Raw genomic sequence first — 18,161 nt, forward strand, 5'->3', positions numbered from 1 at the left:
ACATTAAAACATTTAAATGAGTGTGGTCAAATTAGACTTATTCTTTCTTTTCTTTTCTTATTTTTTTCTTGCAAAGCAGCAGAGTCAGTGTTCCTCTCTTGCTCTAACCTCTGGCCAAGGTGTTTTATTTCCTCTGCCTCTCGCAGCCTACGTGAATCTTGAGGAGCAGAAACAGAAATATTCATCGCTCCGCTTGCATCTTGCTAAGATCAGCGTCCTCTCTTCATCCCACCACATCAGAATATTAATTTACAGTATTTGGCTCTGAATATTAAAGCCATCTGTACCTTTTAAAATTCTTTTCAAATTCAAAGCCCCACCGCCGCCACCCCCCCAACCCCCCAACCCCTCCTTTCCACTGATGAAGGCAGCCCAGGAGAGAGGCTATGAGACGAGTCCTAACGTACCAACACAAGTCTCCCCCTCTCTCCCCGCTCCCCTCTTTTCAAAGTCTTGGGGGATTTTCTGATGCATCCGATGTGTCAGAAATAATTAGGTTTTGTCAGATTTATCATCGTGGCACAAACCCCTCTCCCCGACTCGGGCCCCGGATCATGTTATGCCTTGTTTGTGTGTGACAGCATTATTATTCTTGTTAGTCGCCCAACACTTTTTTTCTCCTTTCCGCCCACTCCTGTGTTGTTGTGAAGGGAAAGGCGTCCTGCTCGCAGCGCTGCTTCTGCTGCTTCCTGCCCGGCGCTTATTGACAGTGGCTAAAGATATTCATCCATTTAGAGTTAAAAACATGTATCATGGTGTCCGAGCGAACTGCCGGGGCTGAAGTTGATTAATGGCAGAACCTAGCTGCCGGTTTTTCCTCTTGAGGAGCGACATGCACAGCCCCTGCATATTAACGAGTGGCTGCGCTTTCTATTAACTAGATAAAAAAGCCTCTCCTCTGCCTTTGCTCCAGGGGGCTCAGGGATGAGAAATTCTCCATTATTTATCATGTGGCCTGTTTTTTTTTCCTTCTTCCCTTTTTCCTTTTTCATGTATTTCAACCTGGTGTCATCAGTAAACTTTTAAATGCCAAACATGTCTGGAACATCACAGCTTATCGGCCTTACAGGGGCCATGTTTTTCATGCAATTTTCATGCGCTTACTTACAGTAGACGTGAGGCATCATGTCGAATTAGCGTCTCACAAACAACACGCTTGTTACTTTCACTAGATAATGCATGTAATGGCTGTTATATGCCTGGTTTTTTTTTGTTTTTTTTTGATGCACCGTAATATTTATGTTTGCCGAACAGCACATTGTGTATTCTATGTGCAGTAAAGACAACTAATAACCAGAAACCTTTTTTTTTTAACATACTGCTGCTATAGTGATCAGTCAATTAGTTGCTAACTATTAAATTAATCGCCATCTGTTATTTTTACAGAAAAAGAAGAAAATATTCTAGTTTTTTCTTTCCTTGCTCCTCTATGATAGTAATCAGAACATATTTAGGTTGTGTACAAAAAAAATATTTGAGGACATCATATTGGGCTCTGGAAACAGTGATGGAACATTTTCATCTTTCTCTGACATTTTATAGACTAAACAATCAATTAATCAAGAGAAAAATCTAATGATTAATAACAATGGAAAAATCCTTAGTTGCAGCCATATTAGATATGACATATTATTTGTGAGTGATAATTAGTAATAAAGGGCACTATGTAGTTTTGGAGAAGAATTTAAACTCAATAAGACAATTCAAAAATATTTATCTTTTCCATAACTGAATAAACAAGCTGTTCTAAGAACACTTTGAAGCTGAAAAGGTGGCAGGGTCCGCCACATATAAAGAGAGTGAAACAGTATGAAAGTGTGTCCTTCAGTGTTTGTTTATCTAAAGAAAGAAGTAAAAAAATCATTCAATGGAGATCGTTCTCTTCTGATTAAATTGTCTTCCTCAAAACTACGGAGTGTTCCTTTTAACATATTTTCTTATCTTTCTTCTGCTCCTCGTTGTTTTCTAATAACTGTACATTTTGAGTCCCTGGTCAAATGAACGCTACTGGCTGCCGGAATCTTTCGTACAACTCGTGTATAAAAATCTAACATTCATCCCAAATGTGATTGTGTCACAGGCCACAAGTTCACGTGAAGGAGGAGCCACTCAACATGGATGACGACGACTGTCCGATGTCACTAGTGACGACAGCCAATCACAGTCCGGAGCTGGACGATGACCGGGAGCTGGAGGAAGGGAACTTATCAGAAGACCTGGAGTGACTAGGATACAGTTTTTGGTCGACGTATCCCTTCACCCAGCCGCACTGTTTCTTTCACACAGACCTCCTGCAAGACTAAGAAACCACTCCACAGTCCAAGCAAACCACAGCTGACTCTCTCTTCGTCTCTCTCACCACTGGGACTATTTATTGAGCATGCATCCGGACGGAGACCGTTCCAAAGGAACTCTTTGTTGCAGCCCTTTGGGATCCCCAAACATGACAGGCATGAGATGTCTGATTAAAAAAAATAAAATTAACTCTTCGAGACCTATTTCATTAGAGATGGCGTGGCCACATACAGTACAAGGATGATGGACTCATGGATGGGGGGAAAAAAACCTGAAACAAATGAGCAAGTCATGTTCCGTTGAAAGCTAGCGGCCTCATATACTGCCAAAAAGGAAGACGTTTTATGTTTGTGAATAACCCGACCCCCAGTAGTTGTTAATGTCTAGAGACAATTGCTGGTTCAATTCAAGTTGTTGCTCTGTTATCATTTGCACAGGAGTAGTCTCAGAAATTTGTGTCACTGCCTGTATGTTGCTACTATTATGAAAACCAGTATATTATTTTTTAGCTATTTTTCTTTCTTCTTCTTCTTTTTTTTTTTTACCATCGTTAATTTTCAGAATATGATTTTCAACACCACCAACTGTAAATGCCATTCCCCCCCGAATCACACCATGAAACGGAACCGCGGTACCAAAACTGTTGTTGCAGCTGTCCAGAGTAAAAAAAAGAAAAAGAGAAAAAAAAAAAGAAAAAAAGTTGGCTTCCAGTCTATTATCTGTTTGTGATTAAAAGTAAAAAAAAAAAAAAAGAACTGGAAATTCAGTTGGGGAAATAAAAAAAACAGTTTGTGTAAAGCACCATTTACAAAACAAATGCATCTCTGCATAATTTTCTTCTTGCTGTTCTCCTTACCTCCTCGTTCTAAAGCTTTGTCTACCTGCAAACAGTCACAGGCAACAGCTAGAAACCAAAGCCAACACTAGCAATGGCCAATAGCTTATAGACAGAAGCCACCAAACTCCTCTTGGTCCGCCTTCTGTGACTTTAAACTAGTACAAAGAGAAGCTTTCGTTCCGCAAACTACCTTCGAATAACCTCTGGGATTGTTTCATTTAGCCCTATACAAAGATGATCACGACGAGTAAGAGAGAGGGGGAATAAATGCTGATTTTGATGTGTAATTTGATAACTCAGAAAACGTCCACTTCGAAGATTTTCTGCCAGACGTACTGTTAGGTTTAAAAAAAGAAACAAAAAAAAGGTGATGTGATATTTGAACTGCAGGCATTTTTTTGTGCTTTGACTGGTAGAGAGCAGCTAACTGTTAAAGTGGATTATGACCAAAACAAGACATTTGTGTATTCAATGGAAGTGCAGAAACATTGTGTTGTATTGTGACTTTACTTTTTGTTAGGCATTGAACACATCGGAAGTCATTGTTTTCTTTTCCTTTCCTTTTTTTTTTTTTTACTATTTTGTTTTTCTAACCTGGTAAATATGTATTGTTCTAAGTGGGACTGTCAAAAATACTGTCACGTCATATTTCTGTGGCCTGTTTATTTTTTTCCTCCTTCGTTTTCTTTTTGTTTCCGAGCCGCGTCGAAAAACCGAAACTGAAAACATCGCTAACCAAACATGAAAAATATCTAGTGAAGCCAAATAAGTCATAATTTCAAGTTGATATGAAATGATGTGGCTTGGTTACCATGTAAAAGCAAATAATAATAGCCATTGCGGAAGAGGATATCTTGGGTGAAAGTTAACCTTTTCTAGGTGATATTTGCTTTAACATCAGACACACGTTGTGTGGTTCATAGCTTCTAAACCATATAGATGCAGCCGGTGTTGCCACTGACGTACTCTTTATAGGTAGCCAGCTTTTTTTCTAACACACTTGAGAGACTAAAGAGTTGTTGCGGAGACTGCGTCCCATCACTTCCCTCACAGCTAAATGTCATCTAGAAAAGTGTTGTTGCTTTAATGGTCATTTCTGTTTTCAGTAAACCAAAGTTACACAAAATTCTGCCTCCTCTTGTATGGGATAAAGAAATGCTTAGAAAACAAACCACACACACACACACACACACCCTGTGCGCGAACAAACACACACACACACACAAAACACACACATAGACAGACCCCTAGCTTTTTGCCAACTTTCTTGTTTCAGTTAACTCTCCAGCTGCAGAACACGCGCGCTGTCAAAGAAACCGACGCGTGGCTTTGTATCGTGCTGTAACGAGCGACGCGTCTGCCTGCTTGGACCAAAGTGGAGACACTGTGCATATGTTGTTTTCCAAGTGTTGTGCCAAGCCAAGAAAATTGGCTGTAAGAGCTTAACACACAGCCACGTGCAGTACTGTACAAAATACACACACACACACACACACACACACACAAACACACACACACACACGCTCGCTCACACACGACACACAATACATGCCAGTTCTACGTCAAGAGGGTACTGGGCCCAGGAACAAAGCTTATCCCTTCAATACTTAGCTGGAGTCAGCAAAAACGACTTGAAGACGACGTTCTTAATAATCTTATCACACCAAATAAAAGGACGCAGCGTCTTTCAAAAAAAAAAAAAAGGAAAAAAAAAAAGGGTTCTCCCACTTACACCCAAAAAGGCTTTTTCGGAAAAAAAAAAGCTTCTACCTCTGCACAACAAAATTCAGAACAATTATGACAGATTGCACGAGTTATTAGGAAAAAAAAAAAAAACGCCACAAGAGCTGTTACACTTTACTACGCTTGTCTCATAGGACGTGGCTCCCAACCAACGTTTACATTCCCTGCGTCAAGATATGGAAGATTTGCATTGTAATAGGTTGTCCTCAAACATTTGTAGAATGATAATGTATAGATTACCTGTAAGGGAATATTGTGTTTTAAAAATGCATGTCTAAAAATCATTTGGTGGACTGGAAACAAGAACCAATAAAAAGAATATAATAAAAATCATCGGGACGATGGCCTAAATGTACGTACAATGCATAGGAGTGCATTACCTCAGATATACTGTTTTGGGAGGGATACAACCTGTCAGCCACAGAATGCATATTACCTGTAGATTTGCATGGGTTTTGTATAAATTAAGTAAAAAAAAAAAATGTCTAAAATAGTTGCTTGCACATAATACCAGAAAGACCTCCAGAACTGCGATCTGCTCCTCCACTAGATTTTAGGATTGTCTGGATTTTCTGGGTTGATTTTGTCTGTATTTTGATAACTGTGCATACTTATGTAAAAAAAAAAAAAAAAAAATGTTGGTGGACCCATAAATTTACCAGACTTTTTTCTAAGAGGAAAAAAAATCTCAGTGTTTCTTTTCTGACTTACCTGAATTTTTACTGTTTCTCTCTCTCATTGCTCGCTAAGAATAGCAAAACCTGCTTTTTCTGCATCTGCTTTGCGTAGCTGTAAGGCTTAACCTAATGTGTGTATTTATTGCTTGTACCTCTGTGCATACTTTATGAAGCATTATGTCTGGCAGTTGAGTCATGTATCCTTTCTACTGCTATCCTTCTCTAATAATTGGGAATATGATCCCCCTATGTATACAGTAAATTGGGACTGTAGCAAACATATGTTTATGTAATTGGTGAAGACTTTTTATTTTATTTTATTTTTTTCGTTTCGTTCTCATTTTCCTTTAACGATCGAGATTCAACTACTTTTTTTGATACTTTTCATTACTGTGTACTGTGTCCATACGTTAAAAGGTTCTCTGACATTAGAAGGTCATGGTTGAGAATTGTAACAGACGTTATTATTTTCTGTATTCATGGCATTTCACTGCTGAATAAAATAAAGGACCAAAACTTGGAATTTGAAAAGCAACTGTCTACCTCCAGCATCACAGAGTATTTTTTATTTTATTTTTATATATATATATATATATATTTTCTTTATCCTCTCCCCCTCCACTGTTACACATATATCTTTTATTCTACAAAGGCACAGCCATGAAAATCTAGCTGGCATTATACTTTTAACGTTTCAGGAGCTGCTACTTCAGAGATGTGAAGGGGAAGGGGTTGGGGGGAAAAAAAAAACAATTAAAGTTTAATGTATATGTTACAAGGCTTTGTTCCAGCTTGCAGCACCTAGAGTCTTGTTTAGAGGAGTGGGACAAGGCACTGTGTTGCCCACCCCGCTGGACCTGTAATGGGTTTAGCCCCTTTGTATGATTCAAGTCCACTGCTTTTCATGTACCACAAGCATGTCCCAGTCTACACGGAAGCGCCGCCGCGCACGCCCTTTTTTGTTGAGAAAGCGGCGACTAGGATTTCGTTTCTCGGCGAAAGTGGTTTTTGGCACAAACCGCATTATTAAGTCTGTTGTCATGCTCATGTAAAAAATATCTGCCTTATTACCATCGAGGTTGCGCGCCGCGCGGAGCAAACAACGATGTGAAATTTCATCAGACGTCTTCCATTTTCCATCCCGTCTTCGAGAGAGCAGTTTTTCCTCTTGACACTTCAAAAGAGGGGAATGAGAAAAAAAAGAAGAAAAAACACACGCCTTTTAGCCCCCCCCCCCCCCCCCTTTTTTTTTTACGATTGATGGATGTTGACTGGTAAAACTCTATGACAGGCCGTGTGGCTAAATCAACTCCAGCAGGCCTACCACACCTTGTCGGTCATGGAGCAGCCGCACACTGACACCCTCATTGAGATTCAAACTGAATCTACCATGACCAATAGGTTGCCCATTAGCTCGTCTGTATGCCGAGAGCCTTCTACACGTTCCGAAGGGTGCTCAGGGACATCGTGGGACCCTTTGAATCATGTCCGCTGGTCATTTAGTCGTGGCGCTGATGCATGTTCTTTTTTTTTTTTTTTGCCTTACCATATGATGTCCCATGAGGGGTCAGAAAACAACAGCATTTTTCATAAAGGCGCACTCCTCTTCCTCTTACCCCCCCCCCCCACCATGACAGTCCCAGGCATCAGCCATGGCAGGCTCCTGTTATCTCCTCAGCAACGGCGTTCCAGAGCATTAGCTAGCTCGCGAGGCACTCGTCTTCCGTGCTATTTATGCACTTGGAAGTGTTTGTGAATTCAAGTGAGGGATCGCATACGGAGTGCAACAAGGGCCGCTGTGTACTACACAACATCAGAGGGAGCTCCGACATTAAAGTGTGAGAGCGCCTGCTATAGACCCTTCTTTCAAAGGCCATGAAATAATAATGGGTTGTGGTTAGAGAGGTATCCGTGAGTCACACTGGCTGCTTTTCATAAAGTGGAGTTATTTACAGTACGATGAATAAAAGAAAGGGTAGCTGGTGGTGCAAGCCTTTTCCACATGAATGGTGGGGTGGTGGGGGAAGAAGTCCCACTAATACACAGTGGCAGTGCAGTACACTACATGAGAGGCCGGGAGACAGAGGATGCACTGAAACTGGACTGAAAAAAGTGGGCGCTTTGGGGGAAGAAATTCAATTTATTGTTGAGAAATCAACGAGAAAACAAGCATTCTCACCTGCGTAATGTAAATGTGAGGCTGCAGCGGGGAGAACCAGGAAAAAGGAAACAGTTAGCGTGACTCTCGCCACATCACAGCGCCACTTCAGCGTGTTCATGAGCTTCGTGCGTCCTAATGTGGAAACAGCGTGGAAGCTACAAAGCACGTGTGTTGTATTACAAAGTGATTTTGTCCCAGACTTCATTAAAACCACTAAAATATTGCATTATCTGATTAGTTATCAGGGTTAATGCTCATAAATGAACTTTTTTAAGTATTTTAGTTCAAACACATAAGCTATGATAACATTACAGTGGGCTGTTTTACAAAAAGACGTATCTTTTTGTTAGGCTAGCTGTGTCCCCGTGTTTTCGGTTTGTATGCTAAGCTAAGTTGTTGCTGGTTGTAGTTCACTAAATCTGTGGTAAATATACAGCTAGTTCCAGCGGCCACTTAGCTTAGCTTGGCTTAGCAACAAAAACATAAGCTATCATATCACCTCCGTGTGTTGTTTTTACTCTATTTGTGTGGACAGATTCACCGACAAGAACTAACATGTTCATTAGTGGTGTTTATTAGTGTGTTTTTGTTACCTGTGCATGAAGCCAGGCTAGCAGTTTCCCCCTGTTTCCAGTCTTTCTGCTAAGCTAAGCTATCCGGCTGCTGGTTGTATTTCAACATTTCCCGTGAAGACATTACAGCGGGGTCAATTTCCAGGACGAGTCGCGTGAGCATGCCTCAGAAACCACTCCATGAACCACTCTGACGTGGAATAGTTCTCTCGGTACAATGGTAAGAGGCCAAACGGCGCGCAGCCTGCCCTTCTGGATTAGACAGAGCATCCTGGCATCATCCGTCCCATCTCCAACACTGACCAATTAGGTCAATTTATGAACCGTCCCCTCACGGGATTGGGTGGTAAATATCTCACAGTCGCACAGTTTATTGATTAAGAGTGCCGACTCTCTCTCTCCCTCAGTCTCTTCCTTTTCCCTCTCCAACCCCTCCTGACCTGACGATGCGTGTCGGCTCCCTAGAAGACCCCTCGCCCCGGGCTGCAAAATTGCCTGCTAAATAGTCCGAGGCAATGGCAACGCTAATTGAGATCATCATTATTATAATTGCGAGCCCTGAAAAGCAGCGTCTTAAATAATTTGCATTGCTCTCAAGTTGATATTGGACGCAGTGCAAAAATAATTGCATAGCTCGGAGGCATGATGCTCGGTTCGGCGGTGGGCGAGGGGGAACTCATGTGCCCACGCCCCCCCACCCCCCCCACCCCACCCCAGCCCGCCCGGCTCCTGCAAGGCGCCCAGCCGGTGCCGAGCTGGGTGCCGTGAGGCGTCGGATGCCATCAGTGGAGTCACGTGGCGTCCTCTCTAGAGGTTTTGGGTGCATTTCTTGGTTCAGGTCGGTCATGTTTTTGCCCGGTTTTAGGTAAAAACAAAAAAAAAAGAAAGCATCCTCGCAGTCATCAAATTCTCACTCACATCGGAAGACAACGATTGCAACTTTCTAATAAGAAGAATCCCCCGTGAGGTCGGACTGTCTTTAACGCTCGCCCCAGTGTTGTGACTCCTCACTTGTCCAAACTCACCCGCCCCACCGCCGCACGTCTGATTTTTCCTTCCACTCCGTCTGAGGGAGCTGCTGAGATGGACAAAAAAAAAACACTCTGTGACCTCGATACATAAAACTTCACTCATCGTTACATCAGAGGGACCTGACGCCGAGGTGCTTCTTCACTTTGTGTGTGTGTGTGCGGAAGCGATGCACCGGTGTAATGTATGCAAGAGAAACGCCTTATTTCTCCGACTGAAACAAGGGATTAACCCAACAAAATGGTGAGAAACTGCTGATATTCACAAATTCTCGCCTGTGGCGTTATCTACACACACACACACACACAAGTCCTATCAGGTTCTCTCTCTCTCTCACTCACACACACACACACGAGCACGGAGAGACTTGACAATGGCCCTAATGAATATGATATGGTGACATGATATAACTCATTATTTGTTTTCTTCATGCGTTAAACAACAACAACGGCGGCCCTGTGAAAATGAGCGCATCAAACAGGAACGCAGGGGTAGAATCAGATTAACTAAATCCTCTTAGAAAACAACGCACTCTCTGGTGTTTTATCGCCTCCTCTTCTTTCGCGTGTTGTATCTCTCTCTCTCTCTCTCTCACTCGCTCATGTCACGCTCCCCACTTACATGTTAGTTGTGATAAATCGAGCCGTGTGAGGTGGGTAGCATGCAGGTGGCCGGAGAGGTTACGCTGGTGAAGAAGAAGAAGAAGAAGAAGGGAAAAAAAAAAACATCCCAACTATCATCTTTAATCCATGGTAATCACCTCTGGCCTTAATCACCAATTCATAATGGAATTTATAATGGAATGATTTCAATTACCTACCACCACCGGCACCACTGAGTTCCGCAATTAAATTAGGACAATGCAATTGTACGTCTTTGTCTCAAATCTCAATATGTTTGTGTTTAAAGGGAGCCCGGCCGCCCCCTTTTTTTTTTCTTTTTTTTTTTTTCCTTTTTTTTGTTTGTGGAACTTCTGAAGGAGAAGTTTGGTCTCACAGTCTCGCGGAAGGAAAAAAGAAAGACATTTTTGAAAGAAGAAGTAGAAGAAGAAAAAAGAAAGACAGGAAAAACCTTGGGAGTTGTTCACATGCTCGTGTGTGTGTGTGTGTGTGTGGGGGGGGGGGGGGTTGTGAGGGGTGGTAAAGGAAAAAAAAAAGAAATATCTAGCATTAGCGAGGAATGGTGGGTTAAATCACTTACTGAAGATTTTTAATGACATTTCAGTGTTCCTCGTATAATTACTCTTCATCTGAGATGGGCCGTAATGCTGTTGGACAGTCGCGGTTCAGGCTCGCTAGCTCGCTTCATTAGCGTGTCATTCCTATTTCACATCAGAGGCTTTAATTGTAATGCTGAATATGCACAGCTCTCCACAGAAGCCTAATCAAAGTGGATCCACTTGTATTATTAATATCAGAAATCAGCCCGCTTGCTATTTTTTTATAAATAAAAGAATACAGACGCATAAATCAGCTGTCATTTATTAGCATGGCCCTGGCATATCCGCCAGACATGCAAGAAGAGCAACCCCACCCCATCTCCGTTCACTCCGCGCATCACTCATCAAGATTTAAAAAGAATAAAAGACAGAGAGGAGAAAAGAAGAAGAAGAAGAAGAAAAGCTGCATTAAATATACATACTAATTCCGCCGCGGAGTAATCAGATTACAAAGCAGGTGACACCGGGGCGCGGAGAAAAAAAAAATGGACAGCTGGCAATAACGAGGGGATGGAGAGGTTGATGGGTGGAGAAAGGCGCGAGGACGGAGATGGATGGACAAATACAAAGAGAAGAGGAGAAGGTGGGGAGAGAGAGAGAAGAAAAGATGGGAGGATTAAGGATTTACATTCAAAAGCAAATACCACGAGAGAAAGAGAGTGCAGAAGAAACAGAGTCTTTGAGGAGGGCTGGGCGGAGGGCTGAGGCAGGCTCTGCACAGGTTGTGCTGACCAGCTGTAAAAAAAAAAAAAAAAAAAAGGGAGAGAGAGAAAAAACAGCTGTGTTTTGAATCCTGTGGCGGTGAGAGTCAAAGTGCTGCGAACCGCTAATCCACATCAGCGGAGGGGCTTTGGTGCTGATGCAGATGGCACACGGAGAAGTGCAACTGAATACCTGCTCCGGGTCCTGAAAAAGAGATAGTGAAGCTTTGGGAAAATTAACCTTCACTTTGTGGAGGAGAAGGTGTTTTTCTTTTGATGCGTATGGACTTTTTTAAAACGTGATCCAGCAATGGGAGAACGCAGCGTTGTAGCCTTTTTTGTTTTGCTAGGTGGTGTTAATTCCGAGACCGCAGATTAAGTCGGCTTTCTCGTGTTTTTTCTTAACCGTAGAAGGAAAACAGTTTCTCACCACTTCCCCGGGAGAAAAAAAGTGTTCCTTTAAGTAAAAGTACCAGTACAGCAATGTCAATCTATTCAGTTGCAAGACTTTCATTCGAAACCTCACTAAAGCAGAAGAAATACTGTAGTTTTGTTGGCAAAATTTCTTTTTATGCAGTTGGTATTTCAGTCTAGTGGTTCCCAACTGAGGGGTCAGGCCCTTATTAAGGGTCGCAACCTAAATCTGACAGGTCGTGAGGTGATTCATGGTAAAAAGAAAAACATTTCGTTATTGAAATGATCCCATGTGAGAAGGGGGAACCTGTCTTCCATGGAATTGAAATGTGATGGATTGGAAGCCACAAAAATTGTTTCGATACAATCCTGAACTGAAAAGTAACTGGCAACAACATCCGTCACAAAACGTGCTAGTAGTAGAACATTTCCCCTTAGAAATGCTGTAGAGAAAAAGTAAAGATCAACATAAACTAAAAAGTTTGGTAACACTTAACTAAAACATTAAGTAGTTACCTATTAACTAAATATTAGTTAATAGCTATTTCACTGTTAACAAACAGTGAAATGCCCAATAAACGGTTTATCAACATCAGTTGCGACTTTATAATGGCCATCCAGATTATGTTTATATACTAAACTACACAGCATTTATTACCCACAGTATTCTAAACTTCAAAATTCTACTAAAGTACAGTACATGACTAAAGTATGAAGACATTTTTCCACCAGCGTCCAGTGTTGTGTTGTCATTTAACAGTGCAGTACACGCTGACGTCCCAGGAATTTTGTCACCTTGTGAACAAATCTGCGTTTTTTTGGATCGCGTGTCCCAAAAATACACAAAGATCTGTATCGGAGCGTGCATGCGTTCTGCTTTAAGTCATCTGTTCACGTGATTGTATAAGATGCTTTTTGCCAGTTCAAGTCGGCGTCGGGCAACACAAGCGCGCGCACCGAGACAACGTTGTCACATTTAATGTCAGAATACACGAAAAGTTCTGACAGCTTCAGGTGGATGAGACGGACATGAATAATTAACTCGACATTAACGGGGAGACAGACATTAATTAGGCATTAATGTGGAGGCTCTTTGTACAGTCTGCCCTCACCTCCTCCACTACTGTACGTGCCTTCCTGTACCTCCCCCTCCGCCCACCGCACACACTCTCTCTCTCTCTCTCTCATCAAACTATTTCGGCTGCAGGTCGAGGTTAGAAAATTCAAATTTTGCTCGAGCAGAGTGCATTTTTGGGGGAAGGATTCAAACTGCAAACACCCCTTCCAAACTACTTGACTTTCCTTCCTGACATTAATCTGTTTTTGCAGAGTGTGCTGTGTGTGTTGAGGCAAAGGCGGGGGGGAGGAGACACGGGTCGGGGTTGTGGGGTGGCAGGTTGGGGGTGGCGGTGTATCGCTGTACAGGGCGACATGCAAACAGGCCGCCTTATAGTTGCCAAACATCAATTCAGTGTCAACATGTAAAGGGGGGGATTTCGCCGCCGCTTCGAGAGGTTTGTGTCTGTGTAAACTGCACATTCACCGGCTTGTGAAAAGCCTTTATAAACAGAGGCGGAGGGAGACAGAAAAGGGAAGAAAGGTACTGTAAGGAGAAAGTAAATTACTTTCCAGTACATGCTATAATCCTGGGAGAAGGCAGGCGGGGAAATGATAGTGGCAGTGGGGGGCAGTGTTCAAGTACAGGTCAGCTCCATTACCTGGGTCCAGCATGTCTGTCTCACATCCTGAACATACATATATAACCCCGGCTTGATGATATTCTCTCCCAATCTCGCTAGTTTCCATTCCAAACCTCTTTGATCTGTGATTTGCATTTTAGTGCCCACGGGGTGAAAATTATTTGGATGAGATTTTTTTTTTCTTCTTCTTCTCGCTCCCTCACTGCCTTCTTTTCTGCATCTTCTCACTCACCCATTCACCGTACCTGGGGCTTGTAAACTCATCCCTCCCTCCCCTCCCCTCTTTCCCCGACTCCCCCCTTCTTCCATCCCTCGTTCCCCACCCCCCACCCCCACCGCAGCGCCCGCTCAGGATCTCCTTTTAATATCAGCCGTGCCCCCAGAACGAAACAAACAAATTAGCTGACGGGAGGAGCGGGTTTCAATCTCGGTTCCTCACCTGTGCGGGTGATCCTTGGGGTGAGGAGCTGGCCCCGAACAAGCCTCCCAAACAGTGAGAGCATGGCGAGAGACAAGTGGGATGAGGCAGAAGTTGGCAGAGTGAGAAAAAGTGGATAAAGTGCATTAACTCAAGTACCGTAGCCTACTTAACTTCAAGTTTGAGGCACTTTAAATGTAAGATACACGTTATTTACATTTCATGCTAATGTAGCGAGGGTCCTACTTTATTTTAGAGGGAACTATATTACTTTAATATGTATTTGCCAGCTGTATTTAGTATAAATGCTTTGTCAAACAAATATTTAGACATTTTTACAAAATTAACTAAGATTTTGTAGCCTTTGGATGGAGCTAAACTAGTTCTTTCCCTGTCCTAATGCTAAGCTAAGTGTCTGCTAGCTGTAGCGTTATATTTGGCATATATGACAGAGAAGTGGTTCCGCAGTTTACCCTTATTTTGAGTCTTTGTGATTCTTCCCTTGTCTTAATGCTAAGCTAAGAGTCTAACTGTCTTGCAGCTACTTTAACTATATTTTAGAGGGAATTATATTACCTCGTTATACGTTTTAGGCGGCTATGGTTACTTTACATTGTTAAAGGAACCTAAACATTGAACAAAATTTACTTTTTGTTATCTTTGGACGGTGCTAAGCTAGCTCTTTTCCTAATGCTAAGCTAAGCTAAGTGTCTGCTATTGGCAGTGAGCTTTAGTGGTGCTTGTACATTTTAATACCTTTTAATTTCAATACAGCAGTGCTAGCTGTTTCCCCTTGTTTTGAATCTTTGTGATAAGCTAGTTTTTTGCATCTTAATGTAAAGCTAAGCTAAGTCTCTGCTAGAGGTAGTGTCATTTTTAGCATACAGACATAAGAATGGTCCATTTATTCACTTCCTTGCTGAGAGTTAGGTGAGAAGATCGACACCACTCTCCTAACTGTACAGTAAATGTGAAGATATTGCAAGCAGAGAGTTAGCTTAGGACACACACAAGACATCCAAAAACAACACAGTGTGCTGTGTTTACTCTTTTGGTTTTTTTTGGGTTTTTTTGTATAGATTAAACAAATAAGATGTATGTATTAATGTTTGACCTAGCCAGCTAGCTGTTCTGTTTCTGGTCCTTGTAAAAGCTTAGCAAGCCAGCTAATGATAGCTTTAGCTAACTCTTTGCAAGAGAGCAAGTAAGTGCATTTTCCAAAATGTCAAGCTATTCCTTTAAAGATTCCAGTGTGACCCCTTTCAAAAAAACATCTTGGGTTCTTCTTCAAGGTCCAAGGAGGTAGAAATATTCACATAAATGCAATGATTAGAAAAGGTTAAAAAAAAAAAAAAATTGTATGCAAATCTGTGTACCAAATTTTACAACCCCTCAGATTTATCTTGTGACTCTAGGTCTGACCTCAACGAGCTACATACAATACATCAGCAACAGGGGCCATTTTTCTGCAGATTTAATACTTTTGGCTCGGGCTCTGACTCCTTCTTCCAGTGGGGACATGCAGAAAAGCCAAAAGACAGACATGCAGGGACACGAGTGCTGAAAAACTGAACCTCACTCTGCATCGTCATCCCACTGAAACATCCTGTGGCTGAGCGACGAGCCGCAGCACAGTTGTCTCTCGTCTGCGGACGAGCGGCTCCGTCGCCCCCTAGACCAGACGCCCGTCACAGCAAGTCTGCTTCCAGCTCGCTGCCCATTTGATGTTTTTAAACAATTTATATTTGTTATCATATCAAAGGGGAGGCGTGCGGCTATCAAACGCGCGAGGTACACACTCTCAGCCGAGGGGCCCTCTCACCCAGCCACGCTGCATTCCTTATTCTATTTTATCTCTCTTGGTTTTTGACTAATGTCAGTAACAGCTACCGGTAATAAAATGCTTGTTAGGGTTTGTGCCGTTGCCTCGGAGCGTCGGCTTTGATACATTGTCAGGCCATTTGCCAGTGTTTCCTGATTACCTTGCCACCGACTGCATGTTTATTGATTGGGAGTTAATAAAGCGAGGGCCCTCCACTTATTTCGCCCTCGCCTCCTTTTGCAAAAGGTGAAGCTTCCTTTGATGTGGAAGCGATACATTGTCAGGCAACATAAACGCATTTTGTTGTAGTGTCAGCTCCGCTTCTAGCCTCCTTTTTTTTTTTTTTCTCGCATCGTGCAGTGCGGAGGCGCGGCATCGTGCTTCTCACTTTGACTCTTATTGTCATTGTTAGGAATAAATTGAAGGCGTAAGAAAAAGAAAAAACAAAAAAAAAAACAAATGGTGCCAATTACTTACATTACCTGCAGGCAAGTCTGGGTGACTTTATTTTGCTGTCTGTAATGCTGACATCCGATTCTGCGTCTTTGCATCTGGCTGTCTTTATGTGTTAGTGCTTTTATGTCTTTTTGTGTAGGGTTGTCACTGTGAGCCTGTCATCTCCGGACCTGTTTATCTGCCGGTTCCTGTATCTTTGTCCCCCCCCCCGCCCCTCTCTTTCTATACTGTCTGTCCCCATGACAGTCAATATGGTGATTCCATCCCTTACCTGCTGATTGTCTTTTGTCTCCGTCCTCTTTCTCCCACTGCTGTTTATCCAGACCCTTCCCCAGGCACAGGCCGCCTCGGATGATTTTCTGCCTCTTCCTCTGGCTGTCTCATATCTCACCGACTCCCCCCCCACCCACCACGAACTCTGGTGAGCCAGCAGTCGTGTCAAATCAAAATAACATCTTTTAAAAATTCAGTCAACATTACCCCCTACAAACAGCGAGGGCCCCTCCTTGTTGGCTATTCATGTATTCAGGTGTACATTGTATCATGGTGGAGATGCATTCGGCGCGCGGGGGGAAGCCCGACATGGCAATTCCATCAAAATTTGATGTATTCATTCATAGTCACTAGTAAACTCTGTTTGTTTGCAGATAACCGGGATGTTTACCAGGGGCCGGGGCGGACGGGCACATGCAGATCGGTTTCTTATCGGGGCAAGCCGTGGCCCCGCACCTGCCTGTCGTGTAACCCCTGCTCAGTCCCCAGCGGGAACACGAGCCTGAAGACGGGTTCCCGCCATCTTTCCGGCGCCTCCTTTCCGTTCCGTCTATCTCAACAAGTGCTTGTATTTTTTTTTTTTTTTGGGCACAGCGTTTCCCGACAAACACCATATGTGCTTGGCCTAAGAATCCCTCCCCCCTTTCCTCCCCCCTTCGTTCCCTCTATCTCGTCCTCTCTTCCGTATTTACATCCTTGTTTAGTGTCACATTCTTGGGGTCAAACCAAAGCGCCGTTGCCTCGGGCTGGCTCCCGGGCTTGTGTATCATTGTGTTTGCTGATCACTTCCACCGCCTATCATAGCCCCGGCACTCTCCCCGCTTTATTTATTTTTTTTATTTGTTATGATAAAATACTCAGTAGTGCTGTACAGGCCGCCTGATCCAGAATAATATGTAAATAAGAGTACCCTTCCTCTGCCCCCTCTTCCTCCTCTTCCCGGAGTTTCTCCCCCATCCGTGAATCTCTCGCATTCCACCGCTCTCTTCCTTGGAACCGTCCCAAAAACCTCCCCGTGTCAGAATGCATTACGAACATCAAAACATTTCTGTTTACAACATCGCAGTCGTGTCAATTAAATCTGATAAATTATTCAAACATTTATCTTCCCCCCACCACGCCTGGGGAATTTTTAATCAAGCCTCCTATTTGCTTTAAATTAGCACTGTCAAGTGTGCATTTGTGTAAAATCCCTGGTATCATTAAAGATTTATCAATTGGAAAATCTGTTTGGGTTGATTCTACTGTTAATTGGCTAGGAGGCATGCTGTGGCTCCACGCTCGTCTGCAACAAGTGCCCCAGCCGAGTTGGGCTGGCGCGATGTCAGCACCCGCGGATGGAGTTGCGCTAGACAGAAAGCTGCTGCGGCGCTTTTTATTTACTCGACAAAGCGTTCATTCCGACTTCCGATCATCAACAGCTGAAGCAGTATTTATCTTCTGCCTTTCATTTTTTCTGAGGAGGGAGAGAAAAATGTCAAAATTCACGGTTAAAGGGGCACTTTAGCTCTTCATGTTTATCAGTGTTTTCCCCATCGAAATGGAAATGAATATGTATACTTTAATAGTTATATATAGTTTGATCCTCATCCTCCTCTAATATTTTGTCTCCTGCTCATCTCGGTGTCATGCATTACTAACCCTCTGGTCATTTCAGACCATGCTGCATGCTGTTCCAACAGTTTGCCTGACTTCCTGTATGACCTCATACCTGTTTTTTTTTCAGACTGCCCGCCCTCTGTAGCCTCCTTGACTGACTGTCTGGCTGCTTCTCTGATAAGAGCTGTTTTTTTTAAACACTGACTCAGTAAAGATTGTCGTTATGAGCCTGCATTCGAGGCCT

General features: G+C 42.9%; 1 protein-coding gene across 9 annotated transcripts in view; it reads left to right on the forward strand.

Annotated features, from left to right (window-relative positions):
• Nucleotides 1-6,088, forward strand: part of foxp2 (forkhead box P2) — a 105,817-nt gene extending 99,729 nt beyond the window's left edge. For 8 of the 9 annotated variants that reach the window (XM_037122139.1, XM_037122145.1, XM_037122143.1 and 5 more), the window contains one exon: nt 2,081-6,088. In XM_037122139.1, coding sequence (XP_036978034.1) covers nt 2,081-2,225 — 145 coding nt within the window. In that variant the 3' untranslated portion in view covers nt 2,226-6,088. The remainder of the gene's footprint in view (nt 1-2,080) is intronic. The other variant, XM_037122146.1, reaches the window with a different exon arrangement.
• The last annotated feature ends 12,073 nt before the right edge of the window (nt 6,089-18,161 follow it).

The sequence above is a fragment of the Acanthopagrus latus genome, chromosome 14 (genome assembly GCF_904848185.1).
Source record: "Acanthopagrus latus isolate v.2019 chromosome 14, fAcaLat1.1, whole genome shotgun sequence".
Classification (NCBI taxonomy): Eukaryota; Metazoa; Chordata; class Actinopteri; order Spariformes; family Sparidae; genus Acanthopagrus; species Acanthopagrus latus.